The 26585-nt window shown below is 42.1% G+C and overlaps 1 protein-coding gene across 1 annotated transcript in view; it reads left to right on the forward strand.

Annotated features, from left to right (window-relative positions):
* Positions 1 to 6705: 6705 nt before the first annotated feature.
* Colec12 (collectin sub-family member 12) overlaps positions 6706 to 26585 on the forward strand; it is a 181230-nt gene continuing 161350 nt past the window's right edge. Inside the window, 2 exon segments of the mRNA NM_001025721.1 lie at positions 6706 to 6799; positions 19502 to 19552. Of these exon segments, the coding sequence (NP_001020892.1) occupies positions 6793 to 6799; positions 19502 to 19552 (58 nt within the window). The 5' untranslated portion in view covers positions 6706 to 6792.

The following is a 26585-nucleotide window of genomic DNA, read 5'->3' on the forward strand; positions in this document are numbered from 1 at the left end:
TCATCCTTAGTCAGGTAACCCAAACACAACAAAAACACATAAGGTATGCATTCACTGATAAGTAGATATTAGCCCAAAAGCTTGGAATACCCAAGATACAATTCACGGTCCATATGAAGCTCAAGAAGAAGGCAGACCAAAATGTGGATGCATCAGTCCTTCTTAGAAGGGGGAACAGAATACTCATGGGAGGGAATACAGGGACTTAGAGTGAAGCAGAGACTAAAGGAAAGACCATCCAAAGACTGCCCCACCTGGGGATCTATCCCATGTGCAGCCACCAAACCCAGTCACTATTGCCTTAGGCCAAGAAGTGCTTGCTGACAGGAGCCTGATATGGATGTCTCCTGAGAGAATCTGCCAGAGCCTTACTGATTCAGATGAGGATGCTTGCAGCCAACCATCGGACTTAGCATGGGGACTCCAATGGAGGAGTTAGAGAAAGAACTGAAGGAGCTGAACAGGTTTGCAACCCCATAGGAAGAACAACAATAACAACTAATCAACACCCTGTGCCCCATAGCTCCCAAGAACTAAACCAGCAACTAAAGAGTAAGTACAGTGGGAGGAAAGAGGGACCCATGGCTCCACCTGCAAAGGTAGCAGAGGATGGTATTGTTTGGTATCAATAGGAGGAGAAGTTCTTGGTCCTGTGAAAGCTAGGTTCCCAGTGTAGGGAAATAAGGCAGTGAGGTGGGAGTGGGTGGTGGGGAGGGGCAGCATCCTCATAGAAGCAGGGGGAGGGGAGGTGGGAGAGAAGGGAACCAGTAAAGGGGATAACATTTGAAATGCAAATACATAAACTATCCAATAAAAAAAAAAGACAGAGGCTGGCCCTTAGAAAAATCTTGTAATGCTTCAAAACTACAGTGAGCATGGGGCATATCTGGGGAGTGACACAAAGCACAGCACATGATTTTCCTGAGAAGTTAGAGACTGAATGTAAGACATGGGCATCTGAATTTCATTTCCTGAGTACTGGGCTTCAAGCACAGGACTTTGGGCACACAAGATCCTTCACCGCTGAGCCATATTCCTGGCTTTACAAGGCCAGACTGAGGGAGGTTTCGTGAGCCCATTTCTCAGCCCAGCAATCTCAAGAGAAAGCAACCACTTCTTATATGTGTTTCCCCATCCTCGTGTGTGTGTGAGTGTGTGTGTGTGTGTGTGTGTGTGTGTGTGTGTGTGTGTGTGTGTGTATTATGTATATGTGCACCTGTATATTGGTGTCCTTGCCTGTGTGTGTGCTTGTGCAAGTCACAGCTGAACATCAAATATTCTTTATCTTTCTTCACCTATTTTTTAAGATAAGGTGACCTGCTGAACTTAAACCTTGTTATTTCAGGTAACCATGTTAGCTTACAGGCGATTCCACTAGGCTCCTTTCAGGGACCTAGCAATAGCTTACATCATCACGTGCCACCACCATGTGTAGGCTACCTATAAAAGGACTGCCAGTTACCCCAGCTATCTCTCTCTGTTCCCATGTTTTCTCTCTTTCTTTTTTCCAGCATTTTCTCTCTTCCCCTTTCTGTCTTTTCTCAGTGCCTGCCCCTCCTTCTCTGCCCTCATGGCTCTCCACCAGCACCATCCCCCCATCTGTCTGTCTGTCTGCATGTCTACTGTCTGCTTCTACCCCCTTTCCAGGTCCTCAATCTTCTCTTTCCCCCAGTAAGCCCCCTTTATACCAGATCTCTTACATGGTATAATTTATACCTTGGCATAGACCCACCATATTTCATAACAGACTTGCTGGTCAGTGAGTCTCCCCTAAGATCTACCTGTTTCTACTCTACCCCATTGATGGTTTGAATATGCTTGGCCCAGGGAGTGGCACTATTAGAATGTGTAGCCTTGTTGGAATAGGTGTGTCATTGTGGACATGGATGTGGGCTTTAATACCCTCATCCTAGCTGCCTGGAAGCCAGTATTCTGCTAGCAGTCTTCAGATGAAGATGTAGAACTCTCAGCTCCTCCTGCACCATGCCTGCCTGGATGCTGCCATGATCCTGTAAGCCAGCTCAATTAAATGTTGTCCTTATAAGAGTTGCCTTGGTCATGGTGTCTGTTCACAGCAGTAAAACCCTAATTAAGACAACAAAGCATCTTCCTCACCTGACCTTTATGTGGGTAATGGGGATCTGAACCCAGGTCCTCTTTCTTCTGCAGCAATCATTTCACCCACTTGAACCATCTTACAAGCCCCTCTCGTGTTCCTTTGAATCTTAGCCATCCTGTAAGACCTAGTCCCAAGGATGCTTTCCACTTTGCCTCAGATGATGGATGTTATTTAACATTCTGTTAAAAAACAAAACAAAACAGGTAAACCATTACTCACTTTACATTATTCTCCAGCACTCAGCACTCTATTTTTGCCTCTCTCAGCACAGCAACCACCTTCTATATGAGTCTTGTCCTATGGATTCTTTCTAGAATGTCCTATCTAATCTTCAAGATTTCTAGATGTTGCTACTCTATCTAGCCCAACTTGGGCTTTCTACAGCATGTAACTATGTACCTTGAGTATATTAGTAGTAATCATATAGGCTATGTTTGCTGAACAAAGGGGTCCTTTAAAAAATTTTAAGCACAGATAAACGTACTAACATGATGGAGAAAAAAGGCTGTTCTGGGAGGTGGAATGCTAGGCTCAAAACACCATATATGGGAATGTGTGGGGAGACCTAAACAGCTTGGCTGAAGTAGTGGGAGAAATAAGGAAAGAAGAGAAATGAGTGGTGAACGGAAGGTGATGGGAACCATAACAGTTGCTGGACTGCCAGCTGGAAAGGAAGTGCAGACTGTCAGAGTTGGAGAGATGGCTGTGATCCCTGCAGCATTCTCTCCTCCAGCATTCTATTCTGCTCCCTGGGCCTGGGCTCTTAGCTTCTCTCCTACAGATATTCCACCAGCGGGCTCCTCTTCATCAGGATCTGCAGGCTCAGCCCCACAGTAAGTGGGGAGATGCAATATTTAGTTTTCTGGCTTTTTATCTGCCCTTTGTGGAGCCTGGGTCCAGGTGGGCATAAGGAGACCATTTGTAGGGTTATTGCTGCAATGCACATGTGCTGTGGTGGTCTTTGTGGGTGGTAGAAGGGCTAAGAAGGAGAGAAGTAAAGGTTGAGAAGACTGTATTTAAGCACAGGCTCTTGCTATACAGGCTAATCTCATATTCACTCCTGGAGCCTGGGCTGCCTTGAACTTTAAAACTTTCTGCTGAGATTATAGGTGTGAACCATCACCCACAGGAACTTGAGATTCACTTTCAAGGCAGAAGCAGAGTCATGTGGAGATTTAAAGCCTGAATAAAATGGAGGAATCAAGGATGACTGGGCTTTTTCAGCTGTAAAAAAGGAAACAGCAGCAAAGGGTAGGGTGAGAGCTAATGATTGCAGAGATTGTCTGCTTTTTCTGGAGAGGAAGCTTGTGAATATCTATCCTAGAGACCCTGCTGCCCACCCTCTCTGAGGACTTCACTCCACCTTCAGCTGCTTGTTCCAGTCCTTTCCAACCGCACTGTTCTTTTCCACCCTTTCCCTTCTCTTCCTGAGTGACAACTCCATTCTCAACTTCTCCTTGCTCTAGAACTCTTGACAAGAGAAATCTTGGTCAGCTGACATCCTGTGGCAGGGATGGGGGATGGGGAGTGGAGGGGTTGTTTGCAATTTTTTAGTCTTTGTGATCAAAGAAGAAACAATGGGGAAGAAATTAGATTCAGAGATCTTTTCCCCTTCCTCTCTCCCCTCTATCTTTTTTTTCCCTCTGCTATCTAGTGTTAGGGGTTTTAAAGGGTGGAGAAGGAAAGAAGAAAGAAGAACCCACCAAGTAGCAAAAACAAGTTACAACATCCTCTCGATGCTTTTCAAAATGTGGGTAGACATCATATTGGGCTATATATTACTGAAGTTTTTGTTTATATTTCTCTAAGAATTAGTGATGGTGAGCATTCTTTCTGGTGTCAGTTTTGTGTGGGGATGGGTGTATATGTGCCAAGGCACTCATGCGGAAGTCCGGAAACAACTTGCAGGCGTTCGTCCTAGTCTTTCCACCCTGTCTTTGAGGCAAGAGTCTCTTGTTGTTTGTGTGGCTGTTTATGTCAGGATAGTTGGCTGAGAAGCTTCCAGCAATTGTTTTCCATAGGAATGCTGGGATCACAGATTTTCACTATGGCATCCAGCTTTTACATGGGGTTTGGGTAAAACTCAGATTTTCAGGCACTGTTAGCAAATGCTTTTACCTGCTGTGCCACATACCCAACTCTCGAATACCCAACTCTGCCTACCTTCTATGGAGGCATCCATTCTTCTCACTCTCTTTCCTAGTATGAAGTATTGTGAAGTATTGAACACAGTGCTCACACATGCTGGGGGTAAGCCTAGTAGCTTACATCTGCAACCTCCCAGTTTCACATCTTTAACAATGTGTGTGTGTGTGTGTGTGTGTGTGTGTGTGTGTGTGTGTGTGTGTGTGTGTGTGTGATATTATGTGCCTGTAGTGCCTAAAGAAGGACTTGGATACCCTGGAACTGGAGTTTCAGGGAGTTGTAAGCCTACTCTAGGTTCTCTGCAACACCAGCCAGGTCTCTTAACGACTGGATCTCCCCATCTCCCCAACCTCCTTTCTTATTAGGAAACGAGTCTCATTCTGTACTCAGGTTGGTCTTGAACTTATAGTAACCTCCTCCCTCAGTTCCCTAATTTCTCTCTCTCTCTCTCTCTCTCTCTCTCTCTCTCTCTCTCTCTCTCTCTCTCTAGCTTTTAGTTTGAGATAGTATTTTACTATATTGGACAGACTGAACTTGAACTTTCGAATTTGCAGTCCTCCTGCCTTTGACCCAGCTTCTGAAGTAAATGGGATTGCAGGCCTGTGCCACTGGGCCTAGCAAGAAGTCTTTGTTTTGTTCACTTTTGTCTTCTTTAAAGATTTAGTTCATTTTTAATTATTCTTGTTTCTTTATGTGGGTATGTTCATTAATGTATTCATGTTTCTTTATGTGCGTATGTACACTGGAGTGTGGTTATCTACTAAAGCCAGAAGAGCTGAATCTTGTGGAGCTCAATAGTGGTGCTGTGAACAAAATTCTGGTCCTCTGCGAAAGCATCATTTGCTCTTAACCACTGAGCCATCTAAAAGTTCTTCATATATTCTGGATATTAATCCCTTCAAATATGTGGGTGACACATATTTTTTTTGGGGGGAAGGGGGGTCTCAGACATCCTTAAACTGTTTTTATAGCTGAGATAGATGACCACGAAGTCCTGAGACTCCTGCCTCCACCTCTGTGAGTGCTGGTGTTTCGATGAGCAAATACTCTACTGACTAAGTTACATCATCTGGTCACCTCTGAACTATTAGAAACATCCTTTGGGGCACACAAGTTAACTTTTAAGTACAATTTACCAAATTTTCTCTTGTGTTATGAAGTAGCAAGGAAAATAATATTATATCTGGTGGTTACTACAACCTGAGGAACTGCATTAAAGGATCACAGTATTAGGAAAGTTTGGAATAACTCTCTTCTAGATCCTCTCCAGCCCTGAAGTAGAAAAGGGTGGTGAGATGTGGAGTGGCTGCAAGAATAGCCTTCAAAGTACATGAGCATTTCTCTTTGCTAGAAATGTCTAGGTTTTTCCCTTATGTTAAATAAAAGATTTTAGAATGAAGAGTGAGTATGAGTTGTTTTTCTTTTCTTTTTTCTTTTCTTTCTTTCTTTCTTTTTTCTTTTTTTCTTTTTTGCATGTATTTCATTTCTGGGTATTGCCTTTTGCTAGAGCAAGGTCGCCCCTATTTATAATGAACTAGCTGGTTGCTACCAGGTCTAAACAATCTAAATACCTTCAGTCCCTACCTGGTAGTGTTTTGGAGTTTTTTAGTAAGCTAGTGAATGGCTGAGGAGAGTTCCCCTATCTTCCCACACACCAGTTTTTATTGTTAGGCAATAAAGCAGCCCCGACTTTCCTTAATAAATAGACTCCTAAGATGGCATGATTGGTGACTGTTAAAGGAACTTAGGAAGTCTCTTATCAAGGCCTCCTTTCGTGGTGTTAAAACAAAAGTCAACCTGATGGGGGTTGGGACGTGGTGGAACAAATTTTCCAGGAGTTGATGTTTTTGGAAAAATTAAAGCAAGCAAACGAACAAACAACAAAAAGCCATCTCTGGAATATCCTAAAGTTTTAAGGTTGTAATCTTGTCTGCGTTCTGTAGGGACTGTGTCTGTCTGGTGGTGATCCAGGGTTCTTAGAGCGCTCTGCCATGCTTTTCAGCCAACACCAACTTTCACAGGCGATTACCAACTTGAACGTCCTCTATGCCCCCAGAGTTATTTGACAAAAGGATGGCTTTACTGTGGCCTCACTGCTCCCCAACTTTCTGCCCAACACTCTACAGATGGCCTGCGTTCTAGAAACAACCCTAGCAAGCAGCGCCTTCCGCGCACGCTGGGGGTGAAGCGCAGGCTTCCCAGGAGAGGAGTTCCACGTATTTCTCTAGAATGCAGATCAGGATGGAGGAAGAGGGACCCACGAGGGTGCGGGGCAGCCGCGGAGGGAGGGGAGAGCGGCCGAGGGCGGAGCGAAGGTTGCGGAGGGGCGTGGGCGCGGCTGGCCAGGCGGCCGGGGGGAGGGGCGCAAGGGGGAGCGGCGCCTCCCGCCCGGGGTGAGCAGCGCTCGGCGGCTCCGCGGCGGCAGAGTCCGGAGCGGGGTGCTAGGGTTGGAACTCAGAAGGCTGCCATGGGCGTGCAGTGAGTAACACTGGTGCGACTTCTCCGGGCGGAGCGTGTCCTCGGTCACCATGAAAGGTAAGGCGGCTGCCGGTTTGGGGACTCATGGAAGGTCGGCGGAGGTGCAGCTCGGGCGCCCACGTCGCGGGCGGACTCGAGGGTCGCTGCGCCGCACAGCCAGAGCCCTGGAGTCTGGAGTTTGGAAGTGCTCAGGCGCTCTTCTTTTCATCGGTCTCCTCAGTCCTTTAGAAATACCAAGTCGTTGTTTAAGGATTTCAGTTTCCAACTTTGTAATTGAAAAAATATGCGGAGGAGAGTTAGGCATCATCATTCTTCCGAGTGGGTTGGTCGCTCTTGCCACTCTCCCGGGTCCTCTGCCCTCGCCCGATGACCCTTCTGTGGTCCCAGACGTCACACTGCCACAGGCCGACTGTTTTCCCGGGACTCGGGATGTCCTCGATGCGCGCGCGGCACATCTGGCAACGATTAGGTGCCCGCGGAGTTCAGCTGGCTAGGAAAGTGCGTTTGGCAACTCTCTCCATCGGATCCACTGACTGGAAAATAACTGCTCCCCGTTCCGCGTCCTTTCCCTGCGCCCGCCCAGGGCATAGTTGTCCCCACGTGTGCCCAGGGGGTGCCACAAATCTTGCTGATATTGGTCCCCTGGGTAGTGTCCTCCGCAGCCGGGTTTATTGAAGTGTCAGATTTTATCTTGCTTTTTAAAAGAATCTGGAGACAACGGCCGGGGTTGGGGGTAGGCGCAAACTTCAGTGCAGTGGAAACACGCGGATTTGTCAGCAGAACCTTGATTTATGTGGGAGATAAATAATTACAGTCGGACCATGGTGGTGATGGTGGGGCGGGGGGGAGGTCATTAAAGAATAGGCGGGAGTAGTGTTTACGCAAGGTTTGGGGCTGGGGAAAAACGTTTCATTCCCAGCGCGGTCCTGGGCTGAATGCGAAATGACTTCCGAGTTTCCAGCCGCTCCAGACTAGGCGATGCGATCACTAAGACTGAGGGGGGCGCCCTGGGAGTCCCAGAAACTTGGAAAGTAACTTCGCTGGTGAAGGATCGTGCTGAACTACGTGGAGATCCCGGTCCTGTGGAAGCAATCGCCTTCCAAAGGCGCTGCTGTGTCTACACTGGAGGGAACTCCGGGAACACGACTGTAAGCCAGGTGCTAAGAGGCTTGTCCCAAGGAAAGGATACTCAGATAGAGCAGGCCACGTCTTTCTGATTTTTAAAACGCTGTGACGTGCTTTCTCGCTCTGTCCCTTATTTACAACTTAGAAAACATGCTTGTTTCTTAGCTAGGGTTTCCCTAACTCCCAAAGCGGGATTTGAAATTAGGCCCTCTCCCACTAAACTACATCCGTCACTTCTCTCTGCCTTTTAGTTTAAAATAGAAAGATAGGGCTTCACTAAGTCATTCAAGTTGATCTAGAGCCTGCAAGCGCAGGCTGTGAACCTGAGAACCACCTGACTCAGCCTCCCGAGTAGCTGGAGCTTATGACTTATTGCCAGTGGTTAAGTCTAGCAGTTTCTCAATTCTTGGCAAGACAATTCCGCCCCCAACCCCACCTCAGGCGTCCCTGGGCTCCCATCAATTCCAGCTCTGGAATGCAAAACCCAACTATAGGTTTTAGACGCGTTTTGGGTGAGACTGGGTAGCAAAATAGAAATTAATGATTTATCTTTTGTGCGCTGAGCCCATTAACCCTCATCATTTTCACCCTCTGTCAGGGAGACTGGATCCAGGAACTGGTGAATCTATATGTAGGCAAACTGAAGGCCTGTTTTGTTTTATTTAATTAGTTAATTAGAGAGGTTTTACTCTATAACCTAAGCTGGCTCCTAATCCTTTTAGCTCAACCTCTCTAGTGTTAAGATAACAGGTGTGTCACAAAACCCCCCTTGAAGACCTCATTTAATTAATAGCAACAGGGTCTCATGTAGGGTAGCCCAGGCTGCTGAACCTTTCAATCTGCCTAGCTTCACCTCCTGAATTCTGGGATTACTACAGGTGCTGTGTCTGAAACACTAAGTCCAGCTAAAATTTGACGTTTTACTTACTGTGTTGTTTTTAAGCAGTGCTGCCCAGTGTAATTATTCTGATAACTAGCCATAGGTAGTAATTAACCCAACAACAGGATCCCTGGGAAACTGATTATGCCATATGGTTCTTAATTCATTTAACTTCAATGGAATTTGACTTTTCTACTCTGGAGGTTCAGGCAGGAGAATTGGTAGGAATTGCAATGAATACTTTGCTGGTCAGGACTACACTTTTGTTTTTCATTTTAAAATTTCCTAAGTGAGGAGTGTAATATGATTATTAAATGTGGTCAGTCTTCTGTAGTCACTGCCTCTACAACTGAAGACTCAACTGAGGGTTGAAAATAATTGGAAAAAAAATGTTTGTGTTGAACAGATACAGACTTATCTTTTTTATTCCCTAAATGGCAGTGTAGCAACTATATATGCAATATTGATTTAGTATTAGACATTGTTAAGTCATTTAAAGCTGGTTTAAAGCATATGGAGGAAGTTATAGAAAGTACTATACCTAGCTTGTTTGCTTGTTTGTCCTCCCACATTCTAAATATGTTCTCTGTCATTGAGCCACAGTCATAGCCGGGAACCATTTTGTATGAGGAACATGAACACCCTGTAATTTGATGCTGTTTGGGGTTTGATTATTTGGAAACAATGCTGGCTGCTGAAGAAATCATCTTTAGCATTCTTTAATTAAACAAATTCTGGTGACTGTCAAAATCAGAACGTCTCTTGATGAAGCAATCATTTTTAGGATATTCAGTTTTCTAATTCTGATGCTTAAACCTTGATCATAGCCTCTTCAGTAACTGCATTCTGTACTGTCCTGTCTGCTATGACTCAACTCCTATCTGTTGCGTTTAGTAAACATCTGTCTCTGCTCTTTTGCTTTCATTCCAGTTGTCTCAAGTGTCAAAAATAAAGAAACCATTCTATATTTCCAGAAGAAAATCTCTTATTCCATGTTCAGCCAATCTCCCAAACTGAATAAAATACAGGGTTTTTGTTTTTGTTTTAAGTTTGTTTCTAATTTCATTTTCAATAATCTCATGATTCCATAAATCTCATGATTTTGGTCACATTCTTCAAGGAAGGATTCTGACTACTTTGGAGTTAGATGTGTCTTTACTAAATCATATTCCTGGTTCTGAATGTTGAGAATATTGAAGTTTCAAAGCCAGCACCACATGAGATTACAGAGGTCATGATTCTCATCTGTCCCAAAGAAGTTGTATAGTCAGTCGAGTATTCAGGGGCTGGGGTGTAGCCTACCAGCAGAACCCTTGCTTAGAATGCCCTTTTAATCTCCTGCAAACAGACTTGGTATGTGATGGTTCCCAAGGTAGAAGTAGAAGGATTGGAGGTTCTGTCCACCCTGTGCTATGCAGGCAGTTTGAGGCCAGCTTGGGCTATTGAAAGCTTTTCACCAAAAGAGTAAAAAAACAGAAAGCAGCACAGTTTAGCTGCTGACTTCTGCATATAAACATTTGTGAGACACTGCTTGGCAATAATACTTTACCTGTGCACTGCTCATTGGTCTATTTCTGCCACTATCAGTTTTCTTCCACATTCAGTCAGCTTGCTTTCTTATTGAATCTCAAAGATTCTTGTGCTGAGTGGGATGAGCAAACCAGCCTATAAAGGTAAATTTCTTGTAATACAAGGCCTATGGACCCTGTTTTCTGCAGGAAAGTAGAAATGCAGTGAGACCTTTGCTAGTTGGGTATCCAAGCTGCCCTTCTTTTGCAGAGCTAATTTACAACATAATTATGCTTTTTGACTTTTCATTAATTTAGGGATACTTTGCATTCTTAAGCCAGGCTTTAATTATTGTTAAGTATAGATGTTCCCTGTGGTCTACCATACAATTTCCCATGATTTCCATGTTTTCCTTTGCCTCAGGCCCCCAGCACTTTGCCATGGTGGCTCATCACCAAGACGGTGTGGCAGGAAAAGCAGGCAAATGGTAACTCTCCAGCTGGGCTACAACCAGGTGTCTAATTTTCTAATAAATGCCTATTCGCATTATAATATTATTTCTAAACTTCTGATGCCAGAGTACTTACACAGCCTTTAAAGAATTAGTTTTCAGGTGGGAAAACAGATCTTCAAGTTTAGTGACAGAAAAAGTGTATTTGGCCTTGGGTAAACCTGGCACTGCAGATCATCCCTCTTGGAGGCAAATCTGACACAAGACTTGGAGGAAGGGGTAAGGTCCCTGGAAGCTCAGAGTGGTGACAAACCAGCTTTCCTGACAGGCATTGTGTGCATCACAAGGTACAGGCTATCTTAGCTTTCAGAGACTTGGCTGTGGCTACAATGTCCGAGGACAGGGAACAGTTAGATTGGAAAATAAATGCTAAGATATTTCTGGTGTACCAAGTAATATCTCCCAGTTGTCTGTCTGCTCCCCTCCCTCCCTCCTTTCCTCCCTCCCTCCCTCCCTTCCTCCCTCCCTCCTTCCTTTCCTCCCTCCCTTCTTCCCTTCCTTCCTGCCTTCCTTCCTTCCTTCCTTCCTTCTATCCTTCTTTCTTTTGGTTGGTTTTTTGGGGACAGGGTTTCTCTGTGTAGCATTAACTATCCTGGAACTTGCTCTGTAGACCAGACTGGGCTTGAGCCCAAGTGCTCAAAAGGACAAAGGCATGTGACACCACCACCTGGCTTTTATTTTTCCTGTTAGTAATATCTATTGTTTCTTGGGCTCCAACCATGGCATCCATTGTTACTGATTGCAGGTTAATAACTATTCTCATTATTATTTGCAGACAGGCTTGGAGAGATTGCCCTTTCAGTTCAAGGGCCCCAAGTGGTCAGTGGGAATCAGTATTCAAGCTTACAGTCTGAATGCAATCAGCAGTTTTCAAGATATGTTGGTCAGTTCTTTGTTTGTACTTTATGGATCTCAAGCATTGAACTCAGGTTGACAGGCTCGGTGGCCTTTACCCACTGAGCTATCTCAATGGCCCCTGAAAGGACAGATTTTAAAAGATGCTCAGGAGCAGTAGACATTCTGTTTAGAAATGGTTTCATTGGTTACTGCTGACCAAACAGTTTCTAATCACACCATCAACACAACACTTTCAGTAAAGCATGGTTTCATTTCTACTTAAACAGGTGTCATTTGAAGAGCCAAAACCAATACAGTATATTGAAAAAATTCTGATTGCTTAAGGGACATTTTTAATTACATAGCAATGAAAGCCAAAGTAAGCAGAAATTTGTAATTCCATGTTTAAGATCTCAAGGGTACTGGGGACTCTTAACCCCAGAATTTATCATAAAAATATTTAATCACTACTCTTAAAAATAGAATTGTGGTATTCAACATGGAGAGAGGTTTTAATTAAGCACACTTATTAGACTTGGTATTTTAAAATGGCTCCTATGTTTCCTAAATGGCTTGATTGTAATTAACTCAGTGTCTCAAGAAACAATGTTCATCTCAGAGTCTGGCCCTTTGGCATGCTGTGTAAAAAATAGTTAGCATTTGGCTCTTTTGCAGTATGAACATTTCTTTGACCTTTTCTTAGGATGGTGCTGTTAGGAAACTGGCTGATGTTAATAAGCGATTTATTATTTGAAGGTTAAGACAACCAACTTGAAAGTAGATGATCCATGCTTTAAAAGGTTACCAACTCATGAAATATAATTACATTAAGCAGGCCAAATAATTGAACCTGGCAGTTTCTGCAGGGCCACAAGAGTGTGGACTAAGAAATAAGAGTGCCTGGTGAACACAAGAAAAGATATTTAACCATCTAGGGCCTTGGATTCTTTGTGAAATGAGAGCAGTAATTGCTGTCTATCCAAAAGAGTGTTTTTGAGGATGAAGCACATCAGTTGTTTAGAATAAAGTCTAGTGTTCAGAACTCACTATTACAGTCACTGTGATAGAAGACTGTTTATTGTAATTTTCAGAGAGTAATTCCTGGTTATGAAACCTTTATATTAACTTAATCAAGTGATACAGTTAGGACCTTGAAGGCAAGTCCTCAAAGTAATTTTTAAATTATGGATGTGTTGAAAGTGCCCTAGGGCAGGAGTGAGCTGTCTGTGGGAATCTGTGTTAATACTGTGCCTTGTTCAGATAGATGCTGTAGCTTTTTCCACTATCATTTTGTGATGGTATCAGAATCAGACCTACTCAAAATACAGAGTCACACAGGGAACTTGTCATTGGAGTAATGGTACAATTTTCCTCTTGATAAAATAGTGGTAGAAAATATATTAAATTTGCCCAAGAACGGGGGCTGGGGATTTAGCTCAGTGGTAGAGCGCTTACCTAGGAAGCGCAGGGCCCTGGGTTCGGTCCCCAGCTCCGGAAAAAAAAGAACCCCCCCAAAAAAAAATTGCCCAAGAACAAAAATTTCCCATGGGTCTGATAATAATGACAGAATATATTTTTTAAAAGTTTAAACAAGCTTTCTTTTCTCTCTCTTTCTCTCTTTCTCTCTTTCTTTCTCTCTTTCGTTCATTCTTCCTTCCTTCCTTCCTTCCTTTCTTCCTTCCTTCCTTCCTTCCTTTCTTTCTTTCTTTCTTTCTTTTCTTTCCATGTGAGCATGCATGTGTACGTGCATGCATATAACACACAGGGCACACATGTCAAAAATCAGAGGGTGAAATGTAGGATTCAGTTCTCTCCTTCTACAATATGTGCAGAACTTAGTGAACCCAACAGTTGAACCTGACAATTTTAGGACTCAGGTTGTAATGCTCAGTGACAGGTGTCTTTATCCACTTAGTAGTTCCATCGTTCTGATGTCAGAATGTTTTTAATGGCATGTGTCTTAAATTCAGTGTCCAATTTTTTTCTGTTTCAGGTTTTTTGGTTTGATTTGGTTTTAGTTTTTTGAGAAGGTTTCTCTGTGTATCTCTGGCTATCCTGGAACTAGCTCTGTATACCAGCCTGACCTGGAATTCACAGAGATTTGCTTGCCACTGTCTCCTGAATGCAGGGATTAAATGTACCACCACCCAACTCTAGTGTCCAATTTTATTCCATCTGTCCTTGTTACTTTTATACTGCTGTATCAAAGCACCATGACCAAGGCAAGTGATGAAAGAAAGCTTTTACTTGAGGGGCAAAGTCTAGTAGATCATCTCTGGGTTCAAGGCCAGCCTAGTCTACAGACTGAGTTCCAAGACAGCCAGAACTACACAGAGACCGACTACCTGACTGAGTCAGCTACCCTGACTGAGAGGATGAGGAGTGGGAGGAGAAAGCAAGCAAAAAGTATTATATTGGGCTTATGGTTTCAGAGGGCTACAGTGCATGACCATCATGACCAAGCAAAAGCGTGGTAACAGGAACAGCTGAGAGCTGAGAGCTCCCATTTTGATTCACAAGTAGGAGGCAGAGAGAACACCAGGAATGGTAATAGGCTTTTGAAACCTCCCCAAGAGATACACCTCCTCCAATAAAGTCAAACCTCCTAATCCTTTCAAAACAGTTCAATAGCTAGAGACCAACTATTTAAATATATGAAGTTATGGGGGCCATTTTCATTCAAACTACCATACCTTCCCCAAATTGCTTCTGTTGGGTATTTTGTTACAGCAATAAAGATATGACCTCCAAGAAATCATAATCTCATCATGTATCAAAATAGATATAACTATGTCTAATAAGTTTGTAACCATACGACGTGTCTGTTTCATTAGCAGTGTCAATTATCCATTAAGATATCGTATTTCTATTTATTATTTATAATTGGGCTACCAAATCCTAACTGGTTTCCAATTTTTTTGTTTTTACTGGTGGTACTTGGGATCATGCTGAGGAGCCTGAACTTGCTAGGCAAATGGTCTGCCATTGAGCTACACTGCTAGCTCCAATTGGGTTGTTTTGGGGTTGTTCGTTTTTTGGGGGGTTTTGTTTTTTCGTTTTGTTTTCTTTTTTTGCCTGAACAAATATTCATATGTATTTTCAATGCAAGTCAATGTAGAAAAGTCATATAACATGAATGAAGCTTATCCCCAAAGAATTTGCAGGCAGGTGGGCAAGATTAAGACAGTGCATAAGCAACTACAATTATGTGTAGCAGGTGGAGCATGCCCTAGGTGAGGATTTGGTAATCAGGTTAGGGACGGGGATTTGGAGGAGAGATTTGAACTGATTGATAAAATACATTTAATTTACCCAAGAACAAAAGTTTCTCATGGGTCCAATGATGATGACAGAATGTATTTTTTTAAAAAACGTAAGCAAACTTTCTTTGTTCCCTTCCTTCCTTCCTTTCCTTCTTTCTATGTGAGTGTGCATCCATACATAGGTATAATACACAGGCTATGGTATGCATGTCAAAGTCTGAGGACAACTTTCCCCATGGCAGGGGACCTGAAAGGAAAAAAAAGCTGGGCATGGTAGCACACTTTTAATGCCAGCAGCTCTCTGTTAATTCAAGGCCATCTTGGTCTATCTATTGAGTTCCAGGATAGCTAGGATGACTTAGAAAGACCTTGCCTCAAAAAAAGAAGAGAAAGCACACTGTTGAGGGTCAGCTTCCATCTCTTGGTGTCTCCTGGCTAGTAACTGCTGAGTGACCATGCTTTCCCAACATGGCCGATGGTATCCTCAAACTATGACTCAAATAGACCCTTATGTAAACCTTTGACGAGAAAAGTGGCTAATACAATGTCATTGAGGAAAATATCTTCGAAGAAACACAGAAGATGAAATTGGGCTACTGTGATATCAAGTGTGATATTCTAGTCATAAGCAGATCAAATCCAAAGTTCTCCCAGGTCCTGGTGGTATGAGCATCTATCCCAACTACTAGGCTAAGGGAGGAGGATCACAAGTTCAAGGCCACCCTAGGCAACTTAGTGAAAGGGGGTCTGCCATCCCACTTGTAAAGTGCTTATCAAGCACATATATGCTCATAAGAGGAATTATGAGCACTTCCCCCCAAAAGTTTCACCAACCTTGGTAATTATTTCGAATATTGCTTTAAAGTAACTTAAAATAATATAAACTTTAATTTCAAAACAATAATAAATACTTTGGGCAAGAAGTACTCTTTACAAATAATTTTTGGGGAATTTCATGCATGAGCATTTATATAATTTCCATCTGCCCTCTCCCCTCTCCAACTTCTCCTACTTCCTCCTACTCTTTCTCAAATTCATAGCACTTTTTAAAATTATTGTTACACACAAACACACCATACACAATACTCCATTTAGTGTTGTTCATATTTCCATATGTGTTTAGGGCTGGCCACTGGGATTCAATAACTCATCCCTGGGGAAAATTGATTTTCCATTCTCAATAGCCATTGATTGCCTATAGCTCTTTAACTAGAGGTGAGGCCTTGTGAAATTTTTTCACATCTACATTGGCATGTCAGCTGATGGAGTCATTGTTCAGGTCTTGTTTAAGCAGCCATATTGATGAGATTTCATGGGTTCCACTTTCCTGTTGCATCTAGAAGAAACTGTCTCACAGCAGGCATCTTGGTCCCCTCCTCTTGTATTATGTTCCTAGATCTTTAGATGTAGAGCTGTACTATAAGGTAATAACTAGGGTTGGGCATCCCAGAGTCACTTATTTTCTGCATTTTGACCAATCATGGATCGCTATAATCGTCCCCATCACCACAAAAAGAAGCTTCTTCAAGGGAGCTGCAATTATAGTAGGTATAAGGAATATACATAGAACAGTTAGAAATTATATTGGTTTAGGAAAATGGTAGTAGTAAATTCTCTCCTTCAGGGTCTTTGAAATTTTCATTCAGGTGTATTTGGTTATATTTATAGGACGAAGTATGAATTTCCTCCTATTGAAAGGACACTGAGTGGCTATTGGTTACCCACAAAAGTGCCACTATTGCACCATTGCAGATATCTTGCTGGACCAGTCTTTGTTGTTGTTTGTAGGCTGAACAGGGGCTGGGGCAACTGATTGCTTTTCTCTCTTGGTTGCTTATATAGCACTGTCAGATGCCATAGAAATCAGGAATCTCTAGAGGAACAGAACTTCTAGAATGAATTTTCACTCATACACACACACACACACACACACACACACACACACACACACACATTATACACAGGCATATATGAGACTTATTAGAATAGCTTACAGGCTGTGGTCCAGCTAGTCCAACAATAGCTGTCTATCAATGAAAGGTTCAAAACTCGAGTAGTTCAGCCCATGAGGCTGAATGTTTCAGCTGGTCTTCAATATATGTCAGATTTCCAAAGAAGTTGGCTCTACCGGTGTAGAAATGGACTTTCCAGCAAGAGCTAGAATAAGCAGGCAAAGAGAATTAGCTTCCTTCTTTATGTCCATAATATATAAACTACAGAAGGTATGATCCATATTAAAGGTATATCTTCCCATCTCAAAAGATCCATATTAAAAGTGGGTCTTACACATCAAATAATTTAAGAGAAACAAAATTCCTCATAGGTATACCCAGCTGCTTGTGTTTTAGTTAATTCCAGGTGTAGTCACTTGACAACCAAGAATAGCCATCATGGATACTATGTGAGCTAGTCCTCAGAGAAGAGGCTTCCAGGTTAGTTCTAGCTTTGTGTCTGAAGTGTGAAGTATCTTCAGCAATAGGGTCTTATCTTCAAATTCTTGGACACAGCCAAAGTCAGGAACAGTAGCCTATATCATTTGGGGAGTCTCCTGAACTCATTTGACCAACATGCAATAAGATACTTGGGAGCTAGTAGTCTATGGCCCCTGAGGAAGAGTATCATCCCCCATATAGTATGACTCCATGTATATATGTATGGGTGGGTGGATGTAGATACTCATATACATACATAGTACACATATACATATGATCACATACAGGCAAATGCATATATGTATTTTTAAACACATCCATGTATTTCAAACACGTATATGTATTTCTAAGCAGAGGATATATAGCTCAGAGGTAGAGTGCTTGTTCTAGGCTGAATCTTCAGTCCTGGGGAAAAGACAGAAGGAAAATCTCCTGAAATAATAATATAGCTTTTCAGCTTGTTTTGGGGGCTGAGAATCAAATCCAAGGCCTTATACATACTAAGCCTGTATTCTATTGCTGAGCCACACTCTCATCCCATATACCTTTGATTATTGCCAACTATCTCTTTTGTTGGTGGGCTTTTTAGTTGTGGATGGTTGGTTGGTTAGTTGGTTGGTTAGTTGGTTGGTTGGTTTTTGGAGGCAGGGTCTCCTGTCACTAAGAGTGGATATTAGAGATATGATATTATCACTATCTTTTATTTTCTCACTTTTTGCCCCTGAAAGGAGCAGCATTGCTTTCTCACAGCTCATAGTATGTAACTATGATGTGTGCCTGCTACTCAGGGCCAATTGCAGACAGTCTAGAACCTCTGAAACCCTAGACCTCTGCAGCTTGGAACTCTTACATAGACCAGGCTGGCCTTGAATTTACAGGGCTTTTCCTCCTTTGCTTTCTGAATATTGGGTATAAGTATATGTTACTCTCCTCTTCCTTCTCCTCCTCCTTTTTATCCTTCTTTATGTGTTTTAAGTTATGTGTTTGTATGTCCATGTGTGGGTTCGTGGTCATGAATGCAGTTCCTAGAGAGTCCAAAAGAAGGCATAAGATCCCCCATGCTGGAGTTACAGTCAGTTGTGACTCTTCTACTGTGAGTGCTGGAAAACAAATGCTTAGCTGAAAGGAGGATTCCACAGTCAACTTTTAAAAACACAGAGGGAGACAAAGTGAAACAGTCCTCTGTGTCCCACCTTTAGGCTTTCGGATCTACCAGGAGTCATTTTCCAAACTCCTTTCCCTCACAAAGAAAACATGGAAAACGACTGGTTTAAGACATTTCTGTACAAAGACTTGACTTAATAATTCTTATCAGAAGTTATTACGGAACTTTATGGGAATCTTCTCATCTTATAGAATTCTTTTGATGATCAGAGTTGGATGCAATAAACAAATGTTGGAAGAATGGTGAGTCTTTCCTCTAGTACCTCACTGCATCCTCTAGCCCCTCACTGCTCCTTCAGCTCCTTACCACATCCTTCAGTCCCTCCCTGTGTCCTTTAGTCCCTCAACGATTCCTTCAGCTCCTCACTATTTCCTTCACAGTTCTGGGTGTTAAATTCAGATCTTCATGCTTGTAGGGCAAACACTTGGCCAACTGAGCTATCTCTTCAGCCTTGGAAACTGTACTCTAATTTTAACTTTGGGTTTTTCCCTAAGCTAACGAAATGCAGTACAGCCCATTGGGCAATGCTGGGCAGCAGCAGAAGCCCTATCATCACAAGGAAAATAATCAATATAGTGTACTGTAAGCTACTCATAGGTGCTGGGAATTAAACTCGGTCTTTCATATGAATACTAAGTGCTCTTAACTGCTGAACTATTTCTTAGCTGCCTACTATATTTTTGAGCTATGATTTTGGATTGCTTTCTTCTGACTATATCTAAAATAGGATATATTAAACCTATAATATGTTTAACACATGATAAGCTTATTAGGATATATCCCTATTTGTACTAAATAGAGGAATGTGTATGTGATCAGGGCCTTTGGTAATGGCATGGCCTGACACTATCTTTATAGTCCCTCCTCTCTCTAGACCCTTCTCTGGTAGAAACACAACAAGCAGCACATAGACCCTGGGTGAGGCATCTTGTCATGTCTGAGTTTAGGTGACTTGATGGCTCTTGGTAGGAAGAGCTGCCCCCATTCCGTGTTCCTGTGACCCTGCCAGGGCTAACACTGTGTGTTTTCTTCTGCAGACGACTTTGCAGAGGAAGAGGAGGTGCAGTCCTTCGGTTACAAGAGGTTTGGTGAGTCCTGACAAAGTTTGGTTCCTTCCCCTCACTCAGTCTAGGATGCAGTAACAGACTTTTACTGTGGTAACATAATGAGACTGACGCAAGTGAACATTTGGGACTTTAAAGTCCAATTGTAGTTCAAAATTGAGCTCCTATGTGACAGGTGGATGATTGTACAACTTTGAGGGTTTGTGTGGAACAAGACCCCATCCAAGCAAAGGGAAGTGATGTGATGTTTATGTGGCTGCTGAATACAGATTACAGATAGCTCAGCTGCCAAATACATTGGGAATAGGAAATCTGTGACCAGGAGGAGCAGAATACTAAGAAAGTCCCTCTGCTGGTATTCACAAACCAGCTTTTCCTGTGTCTTGTCTATTCCTAGGCCTTCCACTCATAAATTAGTATTAGATGCATGAGAGGGAAACTTCTTCCAGGAACCCAACTGAATAAGAGCACTATGGGAGTCTAGGTAATGCCCCCCCTAAAGGTATCAGCATCTGTATCCCTGGAAACTGCGGTTACATAGCAAAACAGATAAGCCATGATTAAACTGAAGAGTTTGGGATGAAAAGGTTAGGGCTGGAGAGATGGCTTAGCGGTTGAGAGCACTGACTGCTCTTCCAGAGGTCCTGAGTTCAATTCCCAGCAACCACATGGTGGCTCACAACCATCTGTAAAGAGATCTGATGCCCTCTTTTGGTGTGTCTGAAGACAAGTACAGTAGTACTTATATATAATAAATGAATAAATCTTAAAAAAAAAAAGAAAAGGTTATTCTGGGTTACCCACTGGACCCTTAATTGCCACAAAGTATCCTTACAAAAAGGAGGCACAGGGATACTTGATACCAGACAGGTGTTTCCAACTGACTGATGCAAAAGTCAAGGAATTCTGGTATGCTTAAGAAGATAAGGGTGGATTCTTCCTCTAGAGCTTCCAGAGGGAGAACAGTCTATATGACCTCTTTATTTGAGCCAACTGAAACTGTCTTCAGACTTTAAGAGGAGAAAAGTGTCATGTTCGAGCTTCCCTGTTTGTAGGAACCTGTTGTAGCAGTCACAGAGAATTAGTACTTACTCTCTGTCTTCCCATTACTGTACTTTCAATCTCTGCTCTTGTATAATAAATAGAATGCAAGGTCAGAACATATTTAGTTAGTGCCAAATATCCATGCATAAGAAACAATTTTTATTTATTTCTTTATTAATCTTTATTAACTTCAGTATTTCTTATTTACATTTCGATTGTTATTCCCCTTCCCGGTTTCCAGGCCAACATCCCCCTAACCCCTCCCCCTCCCCTTCTATCTTGGCTTCCCCCTCCCCATCCTCCCCCCATTACTACCCTCCCCCCAACAATCATGTTCACTGGAGGTTCAGTCTTGGCAGGGGCCAAGAGCTTCCCCTTCCACTGGTGCTCTTACTAGGCTATTCATTGCTACCTATGAGGTTGGAGCCCAGGGTCAGTCCATGTATAATCTTTGGGTACTGGCTTAGTCCCTGGAAAAAATGCTATCTTTTTCCCATTGGATGGTTTTGGCTCCTTTGTCAAAAATCAAGTGACCATAGGTGTGTGGGTTCATTTCTGGATCTTCAATTCTATTCCACTGGTCTATCTGTCTGTCTCTGTACCAATACCATGCAGTTTTTATCACTATTGCTCTGTAATACTGCTTGAGTTCAGGGATAGTGATTCCTCCTGAAGTCCTTTTATTGTTGAGGATAGTTTTAGCTATCCTGGGTTTTTTGTTAATCCAGATGAATTTGCAAATTGTTCTGTCTAACTCTCTGAAGAATTGGATTGGTATTTTGATGGGGATTGCATTGAATCTGCAGGTCGCTTTTGGTAAAATGGCCATTTTTACTATGTTAATCCTGCCAATCCATGAGCATGGGAGATCTTTCCATCTTCTGAGGTCTTCTTCAATTTCTTTCTTCAGAGGCTTGAAGTTCTTATCATACAGATCTTTTACTTGCTTGGTTAAAGTCACACCGAGGTATTTTATATTATTTGGGACTATTATGAAGGGTGTCGTTTCCCTAATTTCTTTCTCGGCTTGTTTCTCTTTTGTATAGAGGAAGGCAACTGATTTATTTGAGTTAATTTTATACCCAGCCACTTTGCTGAAGTTGTTTATCAGCTTTAGTAGTTCTCTGGTGGAACTTTTGGGATCACTTAAATATACTATCATGTCATCTGCAAATAGTGATATTTTGACCTCTTCTTTTCCGATCTGTATCCCTTTGATCTCCTTTTGTTGTCTGATTGCTCTGGCTAGAACTTCAAGAACTATATTGAATAAGTAGGGAGAGAGTGGGCAGCCTTGTCTAGTCCCTGATTTTAGTGGGATTGCTTCAAGTTTCTCTCCATTTAGTTTAATGTTAGCAACTGGTTTGCTGTATATGGCTTTTACTATGTTTAGGTATGGGCCTTGAATTCCTATTCTTTCCAGGACTTTTATCATGAAGGGGTGTTGAATTTTGTCAAATGCTTTCTCAGCATCTAATGAAATGATCATGTGGTTCTGTTCTTTCAGTTTGTTTATATAATGGATCACGTTGATGGTTTTCCGTATATTAAACAATCCCTGCATGCCTGGGATGAAGCCTACTTGATCATGGTGGATGATTGTTTTGATGTGCTCTTGAATTCGGTTTGCCAGAATTTTATTGAGTATTTTTGCGTCGATATTCATAAGGGAAATTGGTCTGAAGTTCTCTTTCTTTGTTGTGTCTTTGTGTGGTTTAGGTATAAGAGTAATTGTGGCTTCATAGAAGGAATTCGGTAGGGCTCCATCTGTTTCAATTTTGTGGAATAGTTTGGATAATATTGGTATGAGGTCTTCTATGAAGGTTTGATAGAATTCTGCACTAAACCCATCTGGACCTGGGCTCTTTTTGGTTGGGAGACCTTTAATGACTGCTTCTATTTCCTTAGGAGTTATGGGGTTGTTTAACTGGTTTATTTGTTCCTGATTTAACTTCGATACCTGGTATCTGTCTAGGAAATTGTCCATTTCCTGAAGATTTTCAAATTTTGTTGAATATAGGTTTTTATAGTAAGATCTGATGATTTTTTGAATTTCCTCTGAATCTGTAGTTATGTCTCCCTTTTCATTTCTGATTTTGTTAATTTGGACGCACTCTCTGTGTCCTCTCGTTAGTCTGGCTAAGGGTTTATCTATCTTGTTGATTTTCTCAAAGAACCAACTTTTGGTTCTGTTGATTCTTTCTATGGTCCTTTTTGTTTCTACTTGGTTGATTTCAGCTCTGAGTTTGATTATTTCCTGCCTTCTACTCCTCCTGGGTGTATTTGCTTCTTTTTGTTCTAGAGCTTTTAGGTGTGCTGTCAAGCTGCCAATGTATGCTCTCTCCTGTTTCTTTCTGCAGGCACTCAGAGCTATGAGTTTTCCTCTTAGCACAGCTTTCATTGTGTCCCATAAGTTTGGGTATGTTTTACCTTCATTTTCATTAAATTCTAAGAAGTCTTTAATTCCTTTCTTTATTTCTTTTTTGACCAGGTTATCATTGAGTAGAGCACTGTTTAACTTCCATGTATATGTGGGCGTTCTTCCCTATTGTTATTGAAGACCAACTTTAGCCCGTGGTGGTCTGATAGGACACATGGGATTATTTCTATCTTTCTGTATCTGTTGAGGCCTGTTTTATGACCAATTCTATGGTCAGTTTTTGAGAAAGTACCATGAAATGGTGAGAAGAAGGTTATATCCTTTTGTTTTAGGATAGAATGAAGAAACAATTTTTACGAACTCTTGGCTTCTAGTTTCTTTGGGGAGGGCTGACACAGGTCACTCCATCTTGTTGGTATCATACATGGTTTTGCCATGGAGGATAGACTGCCTTCAAACTTATAATTCTCATGCTTCTGTATCCCAAGTGCTGAGTTTACACACAAATGCTACTATGCCCAGCTTGACTTAGTTTAGATTTGCCAGAACCTCAAGGGAAGAAATCTATGGTGTGTATAGTAACCTGTTCCAGCAGCCACAGGAAACTCTTACCCCTCCACTTACCCAGCGATGGTACTTGATCTCCAGTGTGACCCAGCTTTTCAGGTTCTCCAGTGTGACTGAGAATCATCAGTAAAGCATTGCTGCTCCACCCACACAGTCCACGAGGATGAGGAAACAGCTTGTTTTTCTGCCTTGGTCATAAGAAATAAAGAAGGATGAGTAGGGTGGCGGGGGTTATAAAGAAATTCTAAATCTACTTCCTATTCCTTGAAACATCCTGACTGAACCTTGATTAAAGTTAACAGCCCCCAGCTGCTCTGGCTCCAGAATTGTTGTAGAATTTTTTTTCCATCTGAAGCCAACATATTTCTGTGTTTCTTTCAGAGAAAAGAATGGGGCTTTAATATTCCCATATTAGCAGTCATACAAGGGGTAGCAGAGCAGCCTGGACCCTGACCCTCCCCACCTCCTCCAACCAGCAACAGGTTTCTGGCCCATACCATGTGTTCTTCTGATTTCCCTTAGGGTGAGTCATTAAGAAGGATGGTTAGAAGAACTGAAGAGGGAACCAAGAATTGCAAAAGAACACAAAACACATGTCCTAGAAAATATTGGAAAATAAATATTGGGATGAGTGTATGTTTTGCAATCAGTAGATATGTGAAGAACTAAAAGAGGTTTTGAGAAGGTCTCTTGTAGTCCAGGCTGGCCTCAAACTTGCTATATAGCATAATGCATACATACTTGAGGCACTCCCCAAGTGCTGGGATTACAGGTATGTGCCAGCCTGCCTGGCTGGGAAAACATTTCTTTAAAAAGAGTGACCAAGTTTGGTGTAGTTGCAAGTGCCTACAATTCTAAAAATCCTAACGGTGAGGCAGGAGGATCACAAGTTCACCTTTGTGAGACCTTGACTCTGAGTATAAAATCTTAAAAGTTATAGGGATACCTTTTAAAGGTGCTTGAGCCCTACCAGCTTGCAGTACGAAGACCTGGGTTCATTCCCTAGTACTACAGAATAAAAATATTAAGCATACAAAAATTAAGGTTACAGTATAAAAAAGATGACACAGAAAACATTCAGTTAATTTTATGACCACATTACTAGTTAGGAGGGTGAGGGAACTGGTGCAAAAATAAAAATTAGCACATTTTGAAAAGAATTTTAGTTTATGGGGTTAAATTACACACTGGAATTGCCAAGTGGTGACTCAGAGTCTCCTCATGTAATGAACTGAGAAATGTCCAGAGAACATAAACAGAAAGGAGGAAGAGAGTGAATGGTACCAGACAGTATAGACAGAAAATTGGGCACAAGTTGAGCTGAGAAACCTTGAGGTTCCTGGGCCTGGCATGGTGGCACATATCCCAACACTTGGAAGATGGAAACAGGAGGACCAGGAGTTCAAGGTCATCCTCAGCTCCATACTGAATTGCAGAAGACCCTATCTCAAAACAAACAAGCAAGCCAACCAACAAAAGGAAAAGAAAGATAATCCCGCTGACAAGTTTTGGGGTTGTGTTTCTAAGAAAAGTGAAGCCCTCCACAAGGTGGGAGTAGAAATCTACCTTTAATTCCACAGGTGTAGAAGGTGAGATGTGGGTACATTGAGTCCTTAGTCAAGTGAATGAACTGGATCTGAGGTTAGGAAAGTCTGAGTTTTCTATCATGCTAGTGTCTGGGGTAAGATCTTACATTAGTTTAAGGGATGTCTCATCTTCTGTGCCTGGGAAGGACATCCTACAGCTTAGGAACCCTAACATGCGTCTAGCATTCCCTATCCAGGCCTCCCACTGGGAAGGCCTGAGCATTTTTACAGGTTCTAGAACTCGGACCAAATTCTTAGAAAGGTAAATAGGTTATCTTTGTAGTCCCTGAATGCAACAGAGCCAAAGAGCCTATTTCCTTAGGTGTCTGTAGGATTAGTTTCTTTACAGTCAGTTGATGGAGTATAAAAGATGGAAAGTGTGTGTCTACATATGGAGCAACCTGATGGACCTTTTCCATGGTGACACTCATTGAGGGAAAATACTTGTTGATGCTTGTGAGCTTCAACATCCTACCCTTGTCCCATAAGCTGTTGACACCATTGAGGTAAAGTAAGTGTACTACGTAGGGTTTGGTGCAGAGGGGTCCTGGTACAAAGGTGCTGGGTTGGCACTGTGCTATATTCCAATTTTGTGAGGTTTGGGACTATTAGCACTCTTGGCATTTTTGTACACCACTTCAGAATATCCAAGTGTGAAGCCGTATTCTTAAGGAGTTGGGAGTGGTATGTCTTTGCCTCCAAATATGGCTGTTGGGTTGGCTTTCTTTTTTGCAAAAAGAAATTGGATACCATGAAGGCGTATATTATTGTCTTATTCTAGAGATGTCTTATTTATACAAATACAATAAAAATAATTTGAATGACATACAGATGTGCCAGGGGTTAATTATTCTCAGATAATTACCAAGTGAGCTTTTTAAAAGTTATTCATTCATAGTTACTCAGAAACATTTACTGTACAATGTCAAGGTTATTAATATCAAAATATTGGTAATTTTCCAGATTCAGCACAGATCACAGTAAGGAAGAAAATGTTTTATCTTTGATAATCTAGAATATATTGTATCAACTCTTTGTTCATTTAGAGACTCATTATTACATTATTACATCTCAACTAGGTCTATTTTCATTTAGACTGCATGTCAAAATTGTTCTATTCTGAAAGTTCTGAAAGATGTCTAAAAATGACAACAGAATGAAGCCTGACAACTTTGCCACTATTTGTTACACAACAAAAGCCTCAACAAGAAAAAACAACATTCTCAGGTTTTAATCAGGCTTGTGGGTCAGCATCTCTTGGCTCACTCTGCAGAGCTAATTTGTGTAACTATGGTTATAGCTTGACAAAAGGCCTTTTCTGAGCCATGAGACAGGCCCGTGTGTGTGTGTGTGTGTGTGTGTGTGTGTGTGTGTGTGTGTGTGTGTGTGTGTGTGTGTTTGTGTGTATGAGTAGAGTCTCACTTTGTAGCCCAAGCTGACCTCAAGTTTGTGGATCTTTCTGTGTTAGTCTGTTGTTTGA

The sequence above is a fragment of the Rattus norvegicus genome, chromosome 18 (genome assembly GCF_021556685.1).
Source record: "Rattus norvegicus strain SHRSP/BbbUtx chromosome 18, alternate assembly SHRSP_T2T, whole genome shotgun sequence".
Classification (NCBI taxonomy): Eukaryota; Metazoa; Chordata; class Mammalia; order Rodentia; family Muridae; genus Rattus; species Rattus norvegicus.